Here is a 23,416-nt window from a genome sequence, read left to right as displayed (position 1 = left end):
TTTTTTAACTGGGGGCTCTTTTCACCCTCTACCAACTTCTGAAAAACTAAAAAAAAACAGCAAAATGTCAAGACAATGTTTACATGCTTTAAAGTAAAAACTTAATGATAACCAAGACTGGACACATATAGAATTAAAATAAGGTTCACTTATTATACTGACTAAACAACAGTGAAAGTACTTTTAGGAAGTTTAGTTTGCATTTAAATGTGATTTCTAGACAGTTAATAAGATACTGATGGTGAAACACAAAACCAGTTTAATAGCTAGTATAAGCTTCTCTTTAAATACATTTTATGTATATGTATACAATATATACAATATATGTATAAATGTATAAATACATTTATTTATTTATTTTAAATACTGACGTATATTGACGGTATAATGACACTGAATAAATCAACTCCGGAGGATTACATGACTAAATTACTCATTTTCCCAGACATCAAAATGCATTCATCTCTCACGGCTGACATGTGATCTCCTGTCAGTCTTTGCTTCCATGGTTACAACATAAATAAGTGTTTTAAAAAATTCCTTACAGAAACAAATAATTACTCAAAGGATGTTGAGTAACACAGGATGACAGTAATGTTGGGGACAGTAATATATTGTTCAAAAGTTACATAGATATGAATGTTAATCATATGTTTTATTATATATATATATATTTTTTTTTTAATTATTTTTTTTTTATATCAGACAAGGCAAAATAGTAACATATTGATGTGTAATGGAAAAAATGGAAATCAATAATGTTGATGCATTTTTGGTGGTGTTATAAATATATACAACAAATAAATACAATACAATTCATACCTAAACTAACTATTTATTTTGTAATAAAAACCTTTCTAGAACATGAATACATCAGGAGATATAAAAGTTGCTCTTTAGTTAAGAATTACCCATAAATGGTTAACAAAATCTCAAATAATAATAATAAAAATAATAATAATCATTTAAAAACACATTAAAAGGTTTTATATAACAGGTTTCTAACTTGTCTCCTGCCAGTCGGGTCAGGGTGTGTGGATGGTTTGCACAGAGTGGTCCTGCTTTATTGCTTTGCTAGTCGCAGGTGTGGTGGCTCAGAGTGACTGTTGAAGTGTGTATGTGTGTGTGTGTGTTTTTGTATGTGTGTGTAAATGTGCAGGGTTGCAGTAGGATAATTTGATCGTGTGTGTGTGTGAGCTGCTGCAGGGTGAAAATTTGACTGTGTGTTACAGTAGGGGAGGCAGCAACACATCTGAGTCAGCAGTGTAAATGCACTGAGAGCTGGATGTGATCAGTGCCACTGCTATGCTGTGCTGTACCATGTTCTGCTGCCTTATCATCCAGGCATCACACAGCACATGGAGGTTTCTCAGGGCATGCACCTTTAGATTACATACAAATAGGCCAGTTTCCAGCTCCAGTTCCCAGCCAACACCTAGTTTATCAATCCTGCATTAACATAAATCAGGTAAATCAGTGTGTCTCAGGTGAGTGCTGTTAACAGTCTTTACTAGTCGTCCACCATTTGAGTCGAAGACCATTAAAGCTGTCGGATTGACGACATGCCATAAGATCTAATGACGGGTTTCTGCAGCTGTGTGAGGTCTGTATTTCCATTTAGAGGATGAACGAGGAACTGCAGCATCCTGTGATCGTCAGGCCTCTCCTAGAGCTGCTGTACAAGTACAGCTCATAGATTACAGCTCTCAGGATCGGCTTAGTTATAGAAGTGGCCGATGAACTCATATAGATACACAGCTGATTAGTCCTACCATTTTTAGTCATATGGTTTCTCAAGTTTACATACTGTACATTGTTACCAAATGTAACAGCAGCAGTAAAACTGTATTCTACACTATTATGGAGTCTATAAACATGCAGGCACACCAAATTCTATCTTTCTCTATTTTTCTATTCATATCTTTGCAATAGTACAGTGCAGAAATATGGTTTCCTGAATCCGCAGAGCCCGCCCTTTCTATTGCATCTCATTGCCAGAGCCCATATGACTGACATCCAAAATGACAAGGCTGTAAACCCTACCTTTTTTTGTGAGTATACTGAATGCTCAGTGAGTTGCTATTAGAAGCTCAATTATTCACAAATTTTCTCATTTTATTTAATACAATATTTATACAAGATGTCTAACACCCTAGCCACAAGCTAGGTCTCACGCTGACACACTAGCTGTATGTTAATAATGTAGGCCTCATACTAATCCACCAGCCATTAGCTAACATGCCAGTCTCAAGCTAACAAATTAGTCACAAGCTAATAAGACGAAGCAGCGACTCAAATGACGTACAGAGAGGGACAACAGACAGCTGTCTGAGAAGAAAGCAGAGTCAGAGGAAAGTTCATTCACATGGTGGCTTTAACAAGAGAAAAATGGGGCGTGAAAACTGAGCTATTAATGAAGGGTGGAGAGACTGGTACTGTTTATTCTTCCCATGGGCCGTTAAAACCAGTACGTCTCATATGTTCTGGGACCGTGGCGATGTTGAGTGACACCATGAGATGAGTTATTAAGAATTTTATTATTATCTTTTAAATTTGTGATTAAATGATAGCTATGATTTAGCTATTCGGATACTGAAGTATACATGATAAATATATAAATCAATACGGAAGAAAAAACCCATTATGATTAGAATTACTTAAGTGTGTAGCATAAAATCCCTCAAACGTTGAACTTTGCTGGGATAAAACAGTGAGGGTTTTACTGCAGTGACGGAGGTTTTCCTGCGGTGAAGTTCCACTGTTTCCATAACAACAACTCATCCACGGAAAAAACACGTTTCTTGAACGGCGCCGTTTGAAAGCTGCCTCAATGTTTCTGTAAAATAACCAAAATGGAAAATAATGGAGAACAGGAGAATATTGGCGAGTCGTGCTTCCAGGTCAACGTGCAACAACATCTGTGATTGTGCAAAGGTGATCCCACACCAGCTGCACATTTACAGAGTTCACGTACTGGTCTCGGTGCGTCCGAGTCGCCTGTATCCTGAAGTGCGTTCCATCAATAACACCGCAAACGTGTGGAAAGCCAGCTCGGTCTTAATGACCTCTTGCTCCTTCCAGAATGGAAACTTAACAGCGCCTGCCACTCAGTGAACGACCCGGCACACGGAAGACCTGTTGAAAACGTCTCCCACCACAGACTGGAAATCCCAGTTGCAACAAAGCGCAGCGCTATCAGGAGCAGTAGAGCTGCAGATAACGTGTGATTACGCTGTGCCGAGTGGCCGAGAGAGTCTTTTAGCTCACTGCTGATTTTATAAACTAAACGACGGTCAAATCTGTGCTCTAATAATAACAACCTAAGTACGCCGTCATCCCCAAAAACCTCAAACACTCAGTGGTGAGCAGTGTTGTGGTGAGGTTTTGCGTCCCTTAAATAATTAGAAGGGAATTGACCGCTTAAGGAACTTAAGTGATTACTTAAGGGACATTCAATACTTAAGGGGATATTTAAGGGTTTATGATGATGATTTTCCATTAGAAAGCCCTTAAGTAAAACCTAAGACATTTTTTCTGCAACACACTTAACTTTGAGGGATGTTTAAGGGCAATAAGGAAATCTTCACTTAAGGAGTTTTATGCCACCGGGCACTGGACCTTGGTTTGAGGAAGTCTTCTCTACTTGGACTAGGCTTGGGCGGTATAACAGTAATACTGTACACCGCAGTATTTCAAAATGTTGACAGTATCTCTAATTCAGGATGGTATTTCAAAATTACAGCGTGTCTAATGTGTTCCATTTTTGTTCTGAGTCAAGTACACGGCCAAATAAGCTCATCCCCCCACGTGCATTTAAGAGTGCCACAGGGTGGGGGCTCTGTAAGAACTACAGTCCCACCGTAGTTGCAAGTTTAGCGACTGAGTTTAGTTTGACTGAAAGACAGAGCAAGCAAACCTGGATGAACCAGTCTACTCAGTGTGCCTAAAAACAGTCAAAAACACTCCTATAAATGTGAGCGATTTGCTGGAACACGGCCTTTGCTGTGATGTTCAGCCTGCTAGCAAGCTAACTTCACTATCTAAGCCAGCTCAATAGCCAGCTGCCAGTCCAAACACAGCAGAACCGGCCTCTCAATTCGCCTTTCCGTTACTCCCAACACCCATCGCTCAACTTCGACTTTCAGACACAACTTTTTATCTTCAACACTTACATTTACATTGATGGCATTTAGCTGAGGCTCTTATCCAGAGCGACTTACAAGGTTACTAGTATTACAGAGGTGGGCCAATGTAGTGTTAGGAGTCTGGCCCAAAGACTCTTATTGGTGTAGCACAGCACAGTCACCCAGTCACCGGGAATCGAACCCCAGTCTCCCACATGGTGTAGTAGCTCACTGGCAGGTAGTGGTGTTATCTGTTGCACCACACCAACCACTTGTGTCGGTAACTCAGCAGTTAGTCAACAGCAGCTGCACTAGCATGTCTATGTCTGCTGTAGCTGAGCTAGATCCAAAAACAACCCAAACCACAGGGAAAAACCTTTAAATTCAGCTTTCTGTCCTTTCCACAGCGGCCGCTCAATCATTAGTCACCAGTCGCTCGAGTCATTCTCGTCTAAACGTTGAGAAGTGGGCTTTCTGGCAGCCAGTCTTGAATTAATTCCGTGGTGAGCAGACTGCAATCCTGCTAACTAACGTTAGTGATGGTCAGATTGACGGTGTAACAGTTACTGAATCACTTCGCCAACCTGCGATCATTTTCTGTTTTCAAATAAGGCAGGATGAGACAGTGTTCGCCATCTCCTCCTTAAGGAAAGTAGCTATTGTCAGTCCTAAAAGTCGCTGCAAGTCGCTAAATGATCTCCTAATCTGCAGAATTGTCCATTTGCATGTATTTAAAGATGTATTATAAAGGAATGAAGTTGTGAGAGATTAAAAAAAATGAGTAAAAACACCCTAAATGTGTTAGAACTACAAATGATCTCTGAGTAAATGAACTTCTGTTGATTTTTTTTTTTGCCTTTGAAATAGGCCGTCACTTCTTATATATAATTTTTACATAAATTGCACAAATCAATTCTGTCGTGTGTTGTTAAATGTTAGCATATCAAATTTTATTAAAAGACTCTACGTTCAACCTCCTCCTTTATCCGGTGTTTCGGATTGGCAAAGTGACCTTAAAACAGACACTTTGCAGAGCTACTTAGGGTTTTTAATTGGTTTGTTTTTTTTAGTTTTGAGGTGAGTGAGTGACTGAGACTGTGGAAGTTAAGCGCAGTGATTTATTTTTGTGTCTTTTTGTAGATTTGTCGCTAGTCGCTTTAAAAAAATCGCTAGAGGGGTCTGAAAAGTCGCTATATATAGCGACAAAGACGCTTAGATGAGATTGTATGGACGCCTTGTAACCGCAAGACCACCCACAGTAATACTGTGTAATGTGGGATTATTTTGAGATGGTATAACAGTACGAAAATTGTGGACACTGTGCCCAATTGGACCTTATTGAATTTGAAATAAATACCCCTGCTCTACAGAGACCCACTGTACATCCTAAACACTGTTTATTTAATAAATCAAATTCAGTCAAATAAAATATGCCTCTGGTTATAGGAAGTTTATGCCCTGTTTAAAATGAGCAGAAAACCCCCAATATTTAAGAAGAACCGTTTACTTATTTTCACTTTAAAAAATCAGTAAATATCATGTTATGTCATTTGAACTTTTGCATACACCTATATTGAAGTCCCAGAAGTACTGAGCATCCTAGTTGAGCATCCTGTTTTTGGGAGGGTAGTGCCTAGAGAAGGTCCGCTCTTTAAGGCCTGACAAAATGACAAAAAATGGTATAGAGTGAGATCTGAGATCTGTGTATGTGTGTGTGTGTTTAGTGTTGGGATGACCAGAAACACATAGTTTATAAAGTAAATGGATGTGCCTGAACGCCTGCGTTCAAACCTAACCTGCAGTCTGAGAAGTCTAAGTATGTCCATCGTGGGAACATTGTGAACTCTCCAACCCAATTTCTATTCTCCCAAAAGAGTAGCGGCTGTTACTTCAGCTAAGGGGGAGTAAACACCCTATTAACAGCCTCCATTTAGAAAAACAAACACGCTAAAGGAGAAGTCATATATATGGCCATATAGTGTTAATTATACAGATAGGTATATGGTATATGTATGCATAGGCTTCTGTTTACATACTTATAATAAGACTGTTCTGTAAAATCGTCCAGGTCTGTGATGTTATGCTAAAAACGGCGAGTGGCTGTGTGCCGCTTCAAACTGAGGCAAAGAAAATTGGTAACTAACGTTTAGCCAAACTAGCGAACTACAACATGTTTTTCTAAATGAACAAAACGCTCATACAAAAACCTTTTCGTTGTTCACATTTTAACATAATCTGTCAGTTATTCTTTACATTGTAATGAATGGACCAATAGAAATGCTCCAAAATGACTTCTCAATCTTTACAACGACTTCCATCGAACTCCTCCTCCTGTAGAATTTTCATTTTGGAGGGTTCCTAAAGATCTGTCCCAAACTGCTCTTTACTCAAATACATTATATATAAAAAATTTGTGTACACTCCTGCTAATAAACGTATAAATAAACCTATTGGCACTATGCCTAATGCCGGGTGTGGGCTAGAGGGGTATAAAGCCCCCCAGCAGCATTGAGCTGTGGAGCAGTGGAAGAACTGTGTTCTCTGGAATGATGGATGGTGCTCCATCCAATACTTTTGTGATGAGTTGGAGATAATGTGGGGTAGTGATCTGACCTCACCAACGCTCTAGTCACTGAATGCAATCAAATCCCCACAGCAGTGCTCCTCTAAAATCCAGTAAAAAGCCTTCTCTGGACATTAGAGAGAGTCACTCCAGCAGAAGCGGAATAAGCTCTTATTTAATACCCTTAATTCCTTAATTCAGAAGATACAGTTAATAAGCAATGTCCCAATACTTTTGCCCATACAGTGTACCTAATTAAAGCTGAAACGGATGGCAGAATTCAGTGAAAGTGAAAATCATGTCACTAATGAGTGTGTGCAAACCTCCGACCACAACTCTTTGCATATACAACACACACACACACACACACACACACACACACACACACACACAGGCAACAGACTAGCTGTTCAACAGCAGCTTGGAAAGCTTGCTAATGCGAACAAGACCTGCAAAACCAGTGCTGTTAGCATCGGGGTAATAAGCCAGCCGCAGCTGGTCATAGGCAGCGGTGCAGATACTCAGATAGAGGGTGGTATAATCCGAATGTGACCCTCTGTGATGTAGAAGGGGGTTCTGTTTTTCATATGTTGCCTTTAATACTGAAACAGACTGCTGTTTTCCTTTATTTACAGCCGCCAAAGTAGCTTTCAGTGCTGAATTGGCACTTTCCATTTTGGAATGGCCTGAATTTAATAGAGCACAGTAATGGTACATGCTGAACGCAATAACTGTACCATTATGGCTGATGTGAGGCAGCCTGTAGCATCCTGTATTAGTTTTTGGGGGGTTCTTTTGTCCAGAGAAATGGTGGTATTACTCAAATGTGTAAGTGTCCACAAAATCGGTGCACTGCTGCTACTGAGTCTCCACTGAAAGTCTCTAAAGTCTCAACTTTAGATAAGATAAAAAACAAGTCAAACTGAGGCGAAAACTGACCAGACGTTCATGAATACATAACTATAACATTTGGGTGAGCCTGTGTGTGTGTGTGTGAGAGAGAGAGAGAGAGAGAGAGAGAGAGAGAAAGAGAGAGTGAGAAGAAGACAGGCAGGATGAGGTAGTGAACCAGGAGGTTGTGTCCAGTCCATCCTGCAGTCTGAACATTTGGTTAGTGTTAGCTGCTTAAGTTCCCTTTGAGACTCCTGTTAAATTGGCGATAGCGATATTCCAGCCGTCCGACTGGCCACAGCACTGATCTGTGGTGCTAAAGGAGCTAAAGGAGCTGGATCAAACATCCAAAGAGAAATGAGGTCTTTACTGCTACAGTCTATTTGTGCTGTCGACAGCATGAGCCAAAACACAACCGCATTCATCACACTTTAAAGACATTTGTGCAATTGGCCTGAGCTGAAAGGTCAGATGGCAGAGAAGACACTGAAAGGCAAGTAAATGATCTACGATGGCATGGCTCCATCACTGAAGAGGGTGTGTACTGAGAACTAGCAGGACTGCGAGGACTGTGACGGCACTGGAATCAGTTTGAAGTTAAACTGAACTTTAGATGAACGTTAGGTGCCTCTATTGAGCATTAGATGAAGATGAAGGGGTTTAAGGAATAACAGAAAGCAGGTAACGGTTTTACATAATCAGGATAGCAAAAAAGCTTCGCTTTTCAAAGGGAACGTCTGCAAATTATAGAGCTTGGTTTCTGAAAGGGGCCATCTACAAATCACAGCACTTGGTATTTAAAATATACCGTGTAGAAATTATAGAGATTGGTTTTTAAAAGGTGCCTTCTACAAATTATACAGTCTGGCGTCTGAAAGGGATCATCTACAAATCATCGCACTTGGTATCTGAAAGAAACATCTAAAAATCATAGTGTGTGGTTTCTGAGAGGTAGCTATAGTCTACAAATGACAGAGTTTGGTTTCTGAAAGGGACCGTCCACAAATTATAGCACTTAGTTTCTAATCACTGCACTTGGAAAGGGACCATTTACAAATCTCTTAGTATACTAAGTATACTGTCTACAAATTACAGTACTTGGTATCCGAAAGGGACCGTCTATAAATCACAGCACTTGGTATCTGAAATATACCGTCTAGAAATGACAGCACTTGGTATAGAAATATATTGTCAACAAATCACAGCTCTTAGTTTCAGTAAGGGAACATCTAAAAATTACAGAGCTTGATTTTAAATTACAGCACTTAGCTTCTGAAAGAAACATCTAAAAACCATAGTGTTTGGTTTCTGAAAGGTACCATATACAAATCATAGCACATAGTTTCTGAAAGGGACCATTTACAAATCTCAGAACTATCTAAACGTATATTGTCTACAAATTACAGTACTTGATATCTGAAAGGGACGGACTTAGTACAAATTACACAGTTTGGTCTCTGAAAGGGATCATCTACAAATCACCGCACTTGGTTTCTAGAAGGGATTGTCTACAAATAACAGCACATGGTATCTGAAATATACTGTCTACATATCACAGTTTTATTTTTGAAAGGGACCGTCTACAAATTACAGCACTTAGCTTCTGAAAGTAACATCTAAAAATTACAATGTGAGGTTTCTGAAAGGTACCACATACAAATCACAGCTCTTAGTTTCAGTAAGGGAACATCTAAAAATTACAGAGCTTGATTTCAAATGACAGAATTTGGTTTCTGAAATGGACCGTCTGGAAATTACAGCACGTGGTTTGTGAAATATATTGTCAACAAATCACAGAATTTATTTTCTGAAAAGGACTGTATACAAATCCCATCCTGTTTCATAATTTAGACACAACGAGAGTGTTTGGCATTTTTATGTTTTAACATTTCCATGTTTTGCTCCACTTAAAGTTCACTAAATGTGAGATAAAAGGCTAAAAGAATCCAAACAAGGACATGAGGAAGAACCACTAAGAGCAACCAAGACTCTAAAACATGAATTCCTCTAAGTGCATGAAGAGGAAACACTGAAATGAGCCAAAACTCAAAATGTGAAACTCTCTAAGAGCACAAAAAGGAACCACTGAGAGGAACCAAGACTCAAAAACATGAATTCCTCTAAGAATGTGATGAAGAACAACTGAAAGGAGCCAAGACTCTAAAGGAGAAACTCTCTAAACACACGAGGAAGACCTAAGAGCATGAGGACCACTGAGAAAACCAAAACTTCCAAAGAACATTAGGAAGAGCCACAGAGAGGAATCAAGACTCAAATTGAGAAACTCTCTAAGACCGTGAGAAAGACCCACATCTGAAACGTCTGAAAATCATACTATAATACAACTGAAAACACAGCAAACAGCTTCAGTCTCTCAGACGGTTCATTAGGCTGAGCATATTGATCCAAACTGGCATTATTCTATTAGTTACAGCATTTTATAACCTTTTAATCCACCTCTTGTGTACACAGTGCACCACAGCAGGATAGGGAAATAGCCCCCGGCAAGCTGTTAAGACTAATAAAAGTTAATGAACTCTGTGACATGCTAGCAGTGGGCTGAAATATGAGCACACATCAGATCAACGTTATGGAACTTGTGTTCTTGGCAGCACACTGCACTGTGAAAATTATATATATATATATATATATATATATATATATATATATATATATATATATATATATATATATATATATATTAAGGTCAACAGATGACAAGGAACACACTTAATAAATACTATTAATTAAGCCATTTAAGCCACTCCCAATGCAAACAGAACAACACACAAGGCTGAAGATGTTGAGGAGGGCAGGGCACATACTAATGTGGGGTAAAATGTGTAGTTAAACGGGTTCAAGTAGAATTCTACCTCATATTACCAGTTCAAAGCATCTGTGAATTTTGACTGAATTCTGACCAATATTTCTCCAGAGTGTGTGAAGAGTGGGAGAAGAGGGTTGCATTAACAATCCAACACAATGGGCAGTTTTATAAGTGGTCAGAAGCACACCATTGTTTTTCTTGTGAAATTCTCAATAAGTTTGATGTGTCACATGACCCTCTTCCCATTGAAAAAACTAAAGTTGGATCCAAAATGGCCGACTTCAAAATAGCCACCATGGTCACCACCCATCTTGAAACGTTTTCCCCCTCCCATATACTAATGTGCCACAAACAGGATGTTAATATCACCAACCATTCCCATTTTATTTAGGTGTATCCATATAAATGGCCCACCCTGTACATCATGGACACGGCTTAGTTTAATTTCTGTAATAACATGTCAACAGCTAGGCTCCGAAACACCCAGTGTGATCGACAGGTGGGTAAATGCTTTTGTCAAGTATGGAGGTGCTCGAGGAGGCATTTTGCTTTGTCGTGCATGGCACAGATACCTCGGGTTGTTCAAGTCTGTGCTCCATCAAATTCAGAAGATGAGCCCAAAGCCTTTCTGCAGCGTAGCCTATATTGCCTACATACATGTTATGAACGTGTAGCTGCTAATTGTCTAACTTCATTTCCATACTTACTATTATGAGTGGGTTATCACAATGTTTTTTGGAGGTGAAGGCAGTGCTCTAGTTGAGTAGCCACTGCCGTCTCAGTCATTCATGCAGACATTTCTTATCCTATGCAAATTGGTCATAAACTTTACAGACGTCCTGTGGTAAAGTTACCATACTCCACCTCCCCATGTAAAACTAGTCCCTTCCGAATAGGGCTTATGACACTGTATTTTAAAATACAGCTAATAAAACAAGTCAATACTATGTGTTATTATCAAAAACATGCGGAGAACCCATTTTGTTAAATTCTCAAAGATAACAGTATGACTAATAAAACTTGTTAATACATCACATAGCCAAAAACAGTAGTAATGTCTATCCTGGAACCTGGATTTTCTCATTTTCATAGATAACAATAAGTAAATAACATATATAGACACACACAGATATGTCTTATCATTTGCGTTTTAGCTAAACTGAAGCTTTAATCAGAAAACTAACTCCAGATCTCGTCATGCACTTGCAGTACAAGACCATCTTGGGATGAAGAATATCATTACAGAACTGTAACATCAAGGGTAGGAAGACTGATGAATTTCTAATGGCCCACCTGCTGCTTATTTATTGTCGGTAAATGATTTATGAAGATCTAATAACAAGCTTCAAGGGAAAGTTAAGCACAAATATCACATCACATATGTCTGCATTAATACAGCATAGAAATTTGGCACATCATGATTACCACTAATGCTCAAATTCATTGTAAAGCCAGTCTTGCCATCATAAATCATAAATCATTCATGAGAGAAGTATGTTTAATGTATGGAAGCAACCCTATGGTGCCGCACATAGCCCTGTACTAATAACCACAATCAGTGTGACCAGGATTAGAGGGCTAATTACTGAATATTAGAATTACACCAGCTATAACTGGTATTGTGTAGGTCGCAGCTGACCCACAAGGCATGGACTCCACAATGGACTCCACAAGACCTCTAAAAGTGTCTTTTGTTTTCTGGCTCCAAGCTGTTAGCAGCAGATCTGTTCTTAAGTTCTGTAAGGTGTGATGTGAAGCCTCCATGGATCACATCAATGAGCCTTGGGCACCCATAACCCAGTCAGCAGTTCGCAGGTTGTTCTTCCTTGGACCTTCCTTGGACCACTGCACACTAGAAGAAAGAATGAATGAGCAGATGTCCCAATACTTTTGTCCATATAGTGTAGGACCAGATATGCCAACATTATGAAGTTCTAGAACTATATAAATGAAGATTGATCTACTCCAGGATGAGTTACATGAAGAATATGGTGGTTTAAGAGCTGGTATTTGCCCCCTTGGCTGAAATAACTTCCTATAACGATCTACCAGTCTCTGACATCAACTGGGGAAGGTTTTTCCCACTCCTCCATGCAGAATTCTTTCAGCTTTAGTTTTTAGACAGATTGTCTCACATTTTCTTGAAGAGCCACAAGACCTGCCTGATGTTTTGGAGATGTACTGATCCAGTCGTCTAGCCATCGGAATTTGGTTCTTGTCAAAGTGTCTCAGATTCGTATGCTTGCCCATTTTTCCTGATTCCAACACATCACCTTCAGGAACTGACCGTTCACTTGCTACAGAATATGTAGCTCCCACCACTTGACATGTACCATTGTAACCAGCTAATCAATAGTATTCACTTCACTTGGTTTTATGTTATGGCTGATCACAGCTCCAGATTAAAATCACATGGAACAGATTAACCCCTTCAGTGCTACAGTCACAACAATGTAGCTGGGATAATACATGGCTAAGAGGACCAACCAGTCCTTGTCTTCTATTAACTGAAGTTAAATCGTAAAGAGCCACACGATGTCGGGTTAGTGATTATTGCAGTGTCTGTAGCCTCCATTCATACTAGTTCAGTTGGCTGTTCTGTTCAGTTCTCTGAACTTTCTAAGCCAGCGTCAGGTCGCTGCGCACTCCAATTTACACTGTAGAGTGGTTCTGCTTGCATCATAAGTGCCTCTATTTGCAGTACTTATTTTGCAAAGCAAAGCCCATGATGCCCAGAATGCAGTGCCCTCTCAAGAGCCCCTGTATACATGGCTAGTAGTGCAGGAGAGGCCCATATGGACTACAGTTTGCTTTCTTAAGCCTTTTGTATGTTCAGCATTCTGTCAAGGCCTAAATATAACTGGTCCTAGACCATCATAATCTTCATGTAACTGGCCGTAATGCTGCATAATCTTGGTACGGTGCAACTGCTCCTAAACCTCCATAGTCTTCACTTCACAGGTCCTAGATCTCCATAATCGTCATGTAACTTATATAAATCTCATGTAACTCATGTGAAAAAGTTAGGACACCCCATAAAACCTTTGTCATATGGATATTTGATATTGGGAGAATATTGGGAGAAGAAGTCAAATTTAACTAAAAACATGAAACTGAGGAAATATCTTTTAAAAATCATTTGTAAAATGTTCCTAATAAAAATACAATTTTCCTGTAAGGAAAAGGTTAGGACACCCCCTCATTTACTACTTCAATTGTCCTAAAATCAGAATCAGGTACACCACATTAGCTGCAGATGATTAGAACATCATTAGAGATGATTCTGGAGAAGCTTGTCTTATTTAAACCTCAGACTTTAGTTAGGCTTAGACATGCTCTGGATTGGTAAAGTGAGTGCTACTACCATGGTAAGATCCACAGTGATATCTAAGGCTTTCAGAAAGAAGGTTGTAGATGCATTTGCGTCTGGGAAGGAATATCAGAACACTTGGATATCAGCCGGTTCACTGTCCACAAAATAATTTACAAGTGCAACAACGGTCAACACGGCCAGGCCAAGCTGTGCTAGCACGTCCAAAAGCAGACCACAAAAACACATCTCCAACATATCCTAAAAGTCATCATGTGATCTACAGGAAGCTCTCGTCACAGCTCAAATCAAAGTACAGCACTTTAGCAGGACTAAAGTTCTCCAGAGACCAAGACCAGGACATCTGGAACAATGTGCTTTGGACAAATAAATCCAAAGTGGAGTTTGGACACAGTAACAGAGGACATGTTTGGAGTGAACCAGACGCAGCATTGGAGCACAAGAACCCAGATCAGCTGTGAGGCATGGAGGTGGAAATGTCATGGTTTGGGACTGCTTTTCTGCAGTAGGACCTGGAGAGCTCTCCAACACAGAATCCACTAGGAATTCTTTATTGTATCAAAGAGCTCTTCAAGAAAGAAGTGGTTGGTGTGGCACAACAGATAAAACCACTGGCAGCTAATGAGCTATTACACCATGTGGGAGACCAGGGTTCGATTCCCAGTCTGGGTGACTATCCTGTGCTACACCAATAAGAGTCCCTGGGCAAGACTCCTAACACTACATTGGCCCACCTCTGTAATACGAGTCACCTTGTAAGTCGCTCTGGATAAGAGCGTCAGCTAAATGCCTTAAATGTAAATGTAAATGTAAAATGTGAGACCATCTGTCTAAAAACTAAAGCTGAAAGAATTCTGCATGGAGGAGTGGGAAAAACCTTCCCCAGTTGATGTCAGAGACTGGTAGATCGTTATAGAAAGTTATTTCAGCCAAGGGGGCAAATACCAGCTCTTAAACCACCATATTCTTCATGTAACTCATCCTGGAGTAGATCAATCTTCATTTATATAATTCTAGATCTTCATAATGTTGGCATATCTGGTCCTACACTATATGGACAAAAGTATTGGGACATCTGCTCATTCATTCTTTCTTTTGAAAACAATGGTATAAAAAATAATTGACCCTGCTCTTGGAATAATTCTCTCTACTGTCAAGGGAAGGCTTTCTAGAATCTGATTGCATTCTGCAACAAGAGTGTTAGTGAGGTCAGGATGTTGGATGATCACCACCCCACCTCATCCCCAACTCATCCCAAAAATATTAGAAGGAGCACCATAATTCCAGAGAACACAGTTCCACCATTCCACAGCTCAATGCTGGGGGGCTTTATACTCCTCTAGATAATGGCTGGCATTAGGCTTAGTGCCAATAGGTTTGTTTGTGTGTGCTTATTTCCACATCTCTGTCAGCAATGGGTACAACTTAGTACATGGGTACAAAGTAGCCGAATGCGTTCAATAGAAGGCGTGTCCGCAAACATTTGGACATATGTTGCAGATCTTTGTAATATAAACTGGTACTAGGCCTGATCATTTGTATTTATTGATCACAGACCTGGATACTTTTTTATGTAACTGACCCTAGACCTGAATAATAATATTGTAACTGGTTCAGGCCATGAATAGTCCTAATGCTGCTGGTCCTAAACCTGTACAATCCTTACATTACTGGTCCAAGCCATGCATAGTCCTAATGTGACTGTACTAGACCTGTGTGATCTCAAAGCAACCTCAATGTAACTAGTCCTAGACCTGCTTATGTTTAATATAACTGGGCCTAGATGTGTATAATCTTACTGTAACATAGACCTGTATGATATTAACATACCTTGTCCTAGACCTGCACAATATAACTTGCCATAGACCCATTCCCTTCAGTTAACTGGTCATACACCTGTACAATGTTCATGCCTAATGTAAGTAATCCTAGACCTGTGTAATCGTAATGTAATTGGTCAGAGGCCTGTATAATCATCCACCTAGAGTGCAACCAGCAGATTCACATGATTCACAATCCCATCCTCTACCAGAGCCTATAATAATCATTAAATTATATATGTGCATCTCCTGATGATTTTCAGGTAATCAGTCATAGACCTGTATAATCTTGAAAGATGTGAAAGATCACATACCTGCATAGTCTTTAAGTAACTGGTCCCAGACCTGTATAATGTACATGTATCTGATCCAAGACCCATACGATCTTCCAGTAACTGTCCACAGACCTGTATAATCTTCAGGGTTAATGTAAGTAATCTTAAACCTGTGTAATATTCATGTTATTGGTTTTAGGCATCCACCTGGAGAGCAACCAGCAGGTTCACCAGGACTATGAAAACCTGTAGTCCTCTCCTAGAGCTTTACTGAATTTTTTAATTAAATGTAAGTACAAATATGTGCCTTTTATTGAATACAACTTAATACAGAGACACAATACATGAATATACATAAATCTTAACCAGTATATTCTTAATGTAACTGGTCCTAGATTTGTATAATCTTAACGTAACTGGTCCTAGACCTGTATAATGTTAATGTAACTGGTCCTAGATTTGTATAATCTTAACGTAACTGGTCCTAGACCTGTATAATCTTAACGTGACTGGTCCTAGATTTGTATAATCTTAACGTAACTGGTCCTAGACCTGTATAATCTTAACGTAACTGGTCCTAGACCTGTATAATCTTAACGTGACTGGTCCTAGATTTGTATAATCTTAACGTAACTGGTCTTAGACCTGTATAATGTTAACGTAACTGGTCCTAGATATGTATAATGTTATTGTAACTGGCCCTGGACCTGTATAATGTTAATGTAACTGGTCCTAGATTTGTATAATCTTAACGTAACTGGTCTTAGACCTGTATAATGTTAACATTACTGGTCATAGACCTGTATAATCTTAACGTAACTGGTCCTAGATATGTATAATGTTATTGTAACTGGCCCTAGACCTGTATAATGTTAATGTAACTGGTCCTAGACCAGTTTATCTTAACATTACTGGTCTTAGACCTGTATAATGTTAACATTACTGGTCTTAGACCTGTATAATGTTAATGTAACTGGTCCTAGACCTGTATAATGTTAACGTAACTGGTCCTAGACCAGTATAATCTTAACATTACTGGTCTTAGACCTGTGTAATGTTAACATTACTGGTCTTAGACCTGTATAATGTTAACGTAACTGGTCCTAGATATGTATAATCTTAATGTAACAGGTCCTAGACCTGTATAATCCTAATGCAACTTGCCATAGACTTGTTTAATATTAACGTAACTGGTCCTAGACTAATATAATCTCAATGTAATATGCCACAGGCCTGAAAAATCTTAATGTAACTTGCCCTAGACCTGTATACTATTAATGTAACTTGACCTAGACCTGTATATCTCAATGTAATATACCACAGGCCTGTATAACCTTAATGTAACTTACTATAGACCTGTATATTATTAATGTAACTTGTCCTAGACCTGTATAACATTGACTACATAAGTCAAATCCAGTCTTTGACCCTTGCATGTGAAGTCTAGTAGCTGACTGGTGATTTTACTCATTTTTGCTATATTCCAGAGACAAACTGTGACTCGTAATTCAACTTCCCTAACACCTCTCTACTATTAGTTTGCACTCCATAAACAGAATTAAACCCTGTATGAGGTGAAAGAATCATCGCCCGGTCCACCCCTCAGTTCACCACTCCCACAACTACAGAAATTACAGAATAATAATATTTAGTAGTTATGGAACATTAAGGCTCGAGATTAATAACTGGATAATAAACAAGACTGAAGGTTTAAGCCTTATATGGACCTGTAATAACACAAACAACACGAGGCTGCACAGCCTACACACTCTCATTAATTCATATGATTTACTCTCTCTGCCCTGCTCCATTGTCCAGCGGAGAGAATGAACGCAGGAAAATGACCTCGACATTTGGATTGAAGTGGCCGCGCTACTCTCTAATCTCCAGTCTTTTCTGCACCCGTTGGATGTAATTCCCTCTATCTCGCCATCTCTCTTTCTCTTCCCCCCCTCTCTTTCCCTCCCTGCCTCTTTCTCCATCTCTTTCTCCAGAGCTAGGCCCACCTCTACCTTCCACTATTGGATCATTTCAGCTTCTATAAATAAACTGTTTGTACTGACATGGCCCTCGAGCACACACACACACACACACACACACACACACACACACACTGCAACTCCACAAGCCGGTGGATACACCAAGATTTCACATTTAATCAAATGCTTTCACACTGGTGGTCCTTGGATTTGGTGTATTGCATCTTGTTGGAGTGTGCAAACACACACACACACACACACACACATCTTTAATGTCCATTTGGTTCAATTTAATGAAGGAAAAGCTCAATATTTCATGTCTCTCTCTCTCTCTCTCTCTCTCTCTCTCTCTCTCTCTCTCTGTCTCTTTATCTGTATCTCTCTCTATCAGTCACAACAGGTAATATGGCTGTGATTTATTTGATTGGGCTTCATCAGAACCTCAACACACACTCTAACACACACCACCTAACATCACTTAGACACACCAGGTCTGGACACGGATGGAGGCTGCGTTTGCTCGTGACAGTGATCAGCAGTCAGTAGCCTAATATTAGTGATCAGTGGTCATGATGATGAAGAGTGATGAGCACGAACTGCGCCATGCTAAAGATAGAGAGCCATAGAAATACACAGGGAGAGAGAGAGAGAGAGAGAGGTAGTGTAAATGTGCTCTCGCCTCTTACCTTGTGAAGACACATAGGACATGATCCAACGGCATCGACCTTACCGGCTAGTCTGACGGTTCTCTCTGAGAAGTGGCATCAGGGCTACAGGCAGAGCCACCGCGGCGCTGAGCGCGAGCATGTAGGCGGCTCGGCCAGCCTGCAAAAAATGCCCCATGTCGGCACGTGACACACACACGCACGCACGCACGCACACTCAAACACACACTCAAACACTCGTATACGCGCACGCGCGCGCACGCGCACGCACGAACGCTCACACAGGATCGATACCGAGCGCGCGCGCTCACGCTAGATCCATTTTCGACGAAATTAACGCATCGGTGGTGTTTAAACGCGCGCGACTCACACCGAGGAACCGAGGACTGGGGAGGGGGGGGGGTAGTCAAAGAGAGAGAGAGAGAGAGAGAGAGAGAGAGAGAGAGAGATAGATGGAAGGAAGGAGGGAGGGATGGAGAGAGAGTGTGTAAGATAGAGACTGAATAAGGGAGGGTTAAAAAGAGTAAGAGAGTGTAGGGAGGGAGAGTGTAAGGGAGGGAGAGTGTGTAAGAGAGAGTGTAAGGGAGAGTGTAGGGGGGGAGAGTGTGTAAGAGAGAGTGTAAGGGAGGGAGAGTGTGTAAGAGAGAGTGTAAGGGAGAGTGTGTAAGAGAGAGTGTAAGGGAGGGAGAGTGTAAGGGAGAGTGTAAGAGAGTGTTAGAGAGTGTAAGGGAGGGAGAGTGTGTAAGAGAGAGTGTAAGGGAGGGAGAGTGTGTAAGAGAGAGTGTAAGAGAGAGTGTAGGGGGGGAGAGTGTGTAAGAGAGAGTGTAGGGGGGAGAGTGTGTAAGAGAGTGTAGGGGGGAGAGAGTGTAAGAGAGAGTGTAAGGGAGGGAGAGTGTGTAAGAGAGAGTGTAAGAGAGAGTGTGTAAGAGAGAGTGTAAGGGAGAGTGTAAGAGAGTGTAGGGGGAGAGTGTGTAAGAGAGAGTGTAAGGGGGGAGAGTGTGTAAGAGAGAGTGTAAGAGAGAGTGTGTAAGAGAGAGTGTAAGGGAGAGTGTGTAAGAGAGAGTGTAAGGGAGGGAGAGTGTGTAAGAGAGAGTGTAAGGGAGAGTGTGTAAGAGAGAGTGTAAGGGAGGGAGAGTGTAAGGGAGAGTGTAAGAGAGTGTTAGAGAGTGTAAGGGAGGGAGAGTGTGTAAGAGAGAGTGTAAGGGAGGGAGAGTGTGTAAGAGAGAGTGTAAGAGAGAGTGTAGGGGGGGAGAGTGTGTAAGAGAGAGTGTAGGGGGGAGAGTGTGTAAGAGAGTGTAGGGGGGAGAGAGTGTAAGAGAGAGTGTAAGGGAGGGAGAGTGTGTAAGAGAGAGTGTAAGAGAGAGTGTGTAAGAGAGAGTGTAAGGGAGAGTGTAAGAGAGTGTAGGGGGAGAGTGTGTAAGAGAGAGTGTAAGGGGGGAGAGTGTGTAAGAGAGAGTGTAAGAGAGAGTGTGTAAGAGAGAGTGTAAGGGAGAGTGTGTAAGAGAGAGTGTAAGAGAGTGTAGGGGGAGAGTGTGTAAGAGAGAGTGTAAGGGGGGAGAGAGTGTAGGGGGGAGAGTGTGTAAGAGAGAGTGTAGGGGGGAGAGTGTGTAAGAGAGAGTGTAAGGGAGAGTGTGTAAGAGAGAGTGTAGGGGGGAGAGAGTGTAAGGGAGAGTGTAAGAGAGTGTAGGGGGAGAGTGTGTAAGAGAGAGTGTAAGGGGGGAGAGTGTGTAAGAGAGAGTGTAAGGGAGAGAGTGTAAGAGAGAGTGTGTAAGAGAGAGTGTAAGGGAGAGTGTGTAAGAGAGAGTGTAAGGGAGGGAGAGTGTGTAAGAGAGAGTGTAAGGGAGAGTGTGTAAGAGAGAGTGTAAGAGAGAGTGTAAGGGAGGGAGAGTGTAAGGGAGGGAGAGTGTGTAAGAGTGAGTGTAAGGGAGGGAGAGTGTAAGGGAGAGTGTAAGAGAGTGTTAGAGAGTGTAAGGGAGGGAGAGTGTGTAAGAGAGAGTGTAAGAGAGAGTGTAAGGGAGGGAGAGTGTGTAAGAGAGAGTGTAAGAGAGAGTGTAGGGGGGGAGAGTGTGTAAGAGAGAGTGTAGGGGGGAGAGTGTGTAAGGGAGAGTGTGTAAGAGAGAGTGTAGGGGGGAGAGAGTGTAAGAGAGAGTGTAAGGGAGGGAGAGTGTGTAAGAGAGAGTGTAAGAGAGAGTGTGTAAGAGAGAGTGTAGGGGGGAGAGTGTAAGAGAGAGTGTAGGGGGGAGAGAGTGTAAGGGAGAGTGTAAGAGAGTGTAGGGGGAGAGTGTGTAAGAGAGAGTGTAAGGGGGGAGAGAGTGTAGGGGGGAGAGTGTGTAAGAGAGAGTGTAGGGGGGAGAGTGTGTAAGGGAGAGTGTGTAAGAGAGAGTGTAGGGGGGAGAGAGTGTAGGGAGAGTGTAAGAGAGTGTAGGGGGGAGAGTGTGTAAGAGAGAGTGTAAGGGGGGAGAGTGTGTAAGAGAGAGTGTAAGGGAGGGAGAGTGTGTAAGAGAGAGTGTAAGGGAGGGAGAGTGTGTAAGAGAGAGTGTAGGGGGAGAGTGTGTAAGAGAGAGTGTAAGGGAGAGTGTGTAAGAGAGAGTGTAAGGGAGGGAGAGTGTGTAAGAGAGAGTGTAGGGGGAGAGTGTGTAAGAGAGAGTGTAAGGGAGAGTGTGTAAGAGAGAGTGTAGGGGGGAGAGAGTGTAAGAGAGAGTGTAAGGGAGAGTGTGTAAGAGAGAGTGTAAGGGAGGGAGAGTGTGTAAGAGAGAGTGTAGGGGGGAGAGTGTGTAAGAGAGAGTGTAAGGGAGAGTGTGTAAGAGAGAGTGTAGGGGGAGAGAGTGTAAGAGAGAGTGTAGGGGGAGAGTGTGTAAGAGAGAGTGTAAGGGGGAGAGTGTGTAAGAGAGAGTGTAAGGGGGGAGTGTGTAAGAGAGAGTGTAAGGGAGAGTGTGTAAGAGAGAGTGTAAGGGAGGGAGAGTGTGTAAGGGAGAGTGTAAGAGAGAGTGTAAGGGAGGGAGAGTGTAAGGGAGAGTGTGTAAGAGAGAGTGTAGGGGGGAGAGTGTGTAAGAGAGAGTGTAGGGGGGAGAGTGTGTAAGAGAGAGTGTAAGGGAGAGTGTGTAAGAGAGAGTGTAGGGGGAGAGAGTGTAAGAGAGAGTGTAGGGGGGAGAGAGTGTAATAGAGTGTGTAAGAGAGAGTGTAGGGGGGAGAGTGTGTAAGAGAGAGTGTAAGGGGGGAGAGTGTGTAGAGAGAGTGTAGGGGGGGGGAGTGTGTAAGAGAGAGTGTAAGGAGAGTGTGTAAGAGAGAGTGTAAGGGAGGGAGAGTGTGTAAGAGAGAGTGTAAGGGAGAGTGTGTAAGAGAGAGTGTAGGGGGGAGAGTGTGTAAGAGAGAGTGTAAGGGAGAGTGTGTAAGAGAGAGTGTAGGGGGAGAGAGTGTAAGAGAGAGTGTAGGGGGGAGAGTGTGTAAGAGAGAGTGTAAGGGGGAGAGTGTGTAAGAGAGAGTGTAGGGGGGAGAGTGTGTAAGAGAGAGTGTAAGGGGGGAGAGTGTGTAAGAGAGAGTGTAAGGGAGAGTGTGTAAGAGAGAGTGTAAGGGGGGAGAGTGTAAGAGAGAGTGTAAGGGGGGAGAGAGTGATTAAGCGAAAGAGTGAAGGAGGGAGGGAGAAAAAGTGTAAGAGACTGTAGGGGAGGGAGAGATGGAGAAAAAGTGAAGGAAGGAGGGAGAGTAGAGAGAGTGAAGGAGGGAGAGTAGAGAGAGTGAAGGAGGGAGGGAGAGTAGAGAGAGAGAGTGAAGGAGGGAGGGAGAGTAGAGAGAGTAAAGGAGGGAGAGTAGAGAGAGTGAAGGAGGGAGAGTAGAGAGAGTGAAGGAGGGAGAGTAGAGAGAGTAAAGGAGGGAGAGTAGAGAGAGTGAATGAGGGAGAGTAGAGAGAGTGAAGGAGGGAGAGTAGAGAGAGTGAATGAGGGAGAGTAGAGAGAGTGAAGGAGGGAGAGTAGAGAGAGTGAAGGAGGGAGGGAGAGTAGAGAGAGAGAGTGAAGAAGGGAGGGAGAGTAGAGAGAGAGAGTGAAGGAGGGAGGGACAGTAGAGAGAGTAAAGGAGGGAGAGTAGAGAGAGTAAAGGAGGGAGAGTAGAGAGAGTGAATGAGGGAGAGTAGAGAGAGTGAATGAGGGAGAGTAGAGAGAGTAAAGGAGGGAGAGTAGAGAGAGTGAATGAGGGAGAGTAGAGAGAGTGAATGAGGGAGAGTAGAGAGAGAGAAGGAAGGAGGGAGAGTAGAGAGAGTGAAGGAGGGAGAGTAGAGAGAGTGAAGGAGGGAGAGTAGAGAGAGTGAAGGAGGGAGGGAGAGTAGAGAGAGTGAAGGAGGGAGAGTAGAGAGTGAAGGAAGGAGGGAGAGTAGAGAGAGAGAGTGAAGGAGGGAGGGAGAGTAGAGAGAGTGAAGGAGGGAGAGTAGAGAGAGTAAAGGAGGGAGGGAGAGTAGAGAGAGTAAAGGAGGGAGAGTAGAGAGAGTGAAGGAGGGAGAGTAGAGAGAGTAAAGGAGGGAGAGTAGAGAGAGTGAAGGAGGGAGAGTAGAGAGAGTGAAGGAGGGAGGGAGAGTAGAGAGAGTAAAGGAGGGAGGGAGAGTAGAGAGAGTAAAGGAGGGAGAGTAGAGAGAGTGAAGGAGGGAGAGTAGAGAGAGTGAAGGAGGGAGGGAGAGTAGAGAGAGTAAAGGAGGGAGGGAGAGTAGAGAGAGTAAAGGAGGGAGGGAGAGTAGAGAGAGTAAAGGAGGGAGGGAGAGTAGAGAGAGTAAAGGAGGGAGAGTAGAGAGAGTGAAGGAGGGAGAGTAGAGAGAGTGAAGGAGGGAGGGAGAGTAGAGAGAGTAAAGGAGGGAGGGAGAGTAGAGAGAGTAAAGGAGGGAGAGTAGAGAGAGAGAAGGAAGGAGGGAGAGTAGAGAGAGTAAAGGAGGGAGGGAGAGTAGAGAGAGTAAAGGAG

The 23,416-nt window shown here is 42.0% G+C and overlaps 1 protein-coding gene across 5 annotated transcripts in view; it reads right to left on the bottom strand.

Annotated features, from left to right (window-relative positions):
- The window catches only part of syngap1a (synaptic Ras GTPase activating protein 1a), a 151,399-nt gene extending 132,551 nt beyond the window's left edge, over positions 1 to 18,848 (bottom strand). For 4 of the 5 annotated variants that reach the window (XR_011978213.1, XR_011978212.1, XM_072667395.1 and 1 more), the window contains exon 1: positions 18,497 to 18,846. Coding sequence is in view for 3 of the 5 variants with exons in the window: in XM_072667395.1 (XP_072523496.1) it covers positions 18,497 to 18,518 (22 nt within the window). In the remaining 2 variants the exon portion in view is untranslated. Of the gene's footprint in view, positions 1 to 18,496 lie in introns of all 5 variants that reach the window. The other variant, XM_072667387.1, reaches the window with a different exon arrangement.
- Between the last annotated feature and the right edge of the window lie 4,568 nt (positions 18,849 to 23,416).

This window comes from Salminus brasiliensis, chromosome 2, assembly GCF_030463535.1.
Source record: "Salminus brasiliensis chromosome 2, fSalBra1.hap2, whole genome shotgun sequence".
In the NCBI taxonomy this organism is placed as follows: domain Eukaryota; kingdom Metazoa; phylum Chordata; class Actinopteri; order Characiformes; family Bryconidae; genus Salminus; species Salminus brasiliensis.
This window is presented reverse-complemented; position numbering and strand designations above follow the sequence as displayed.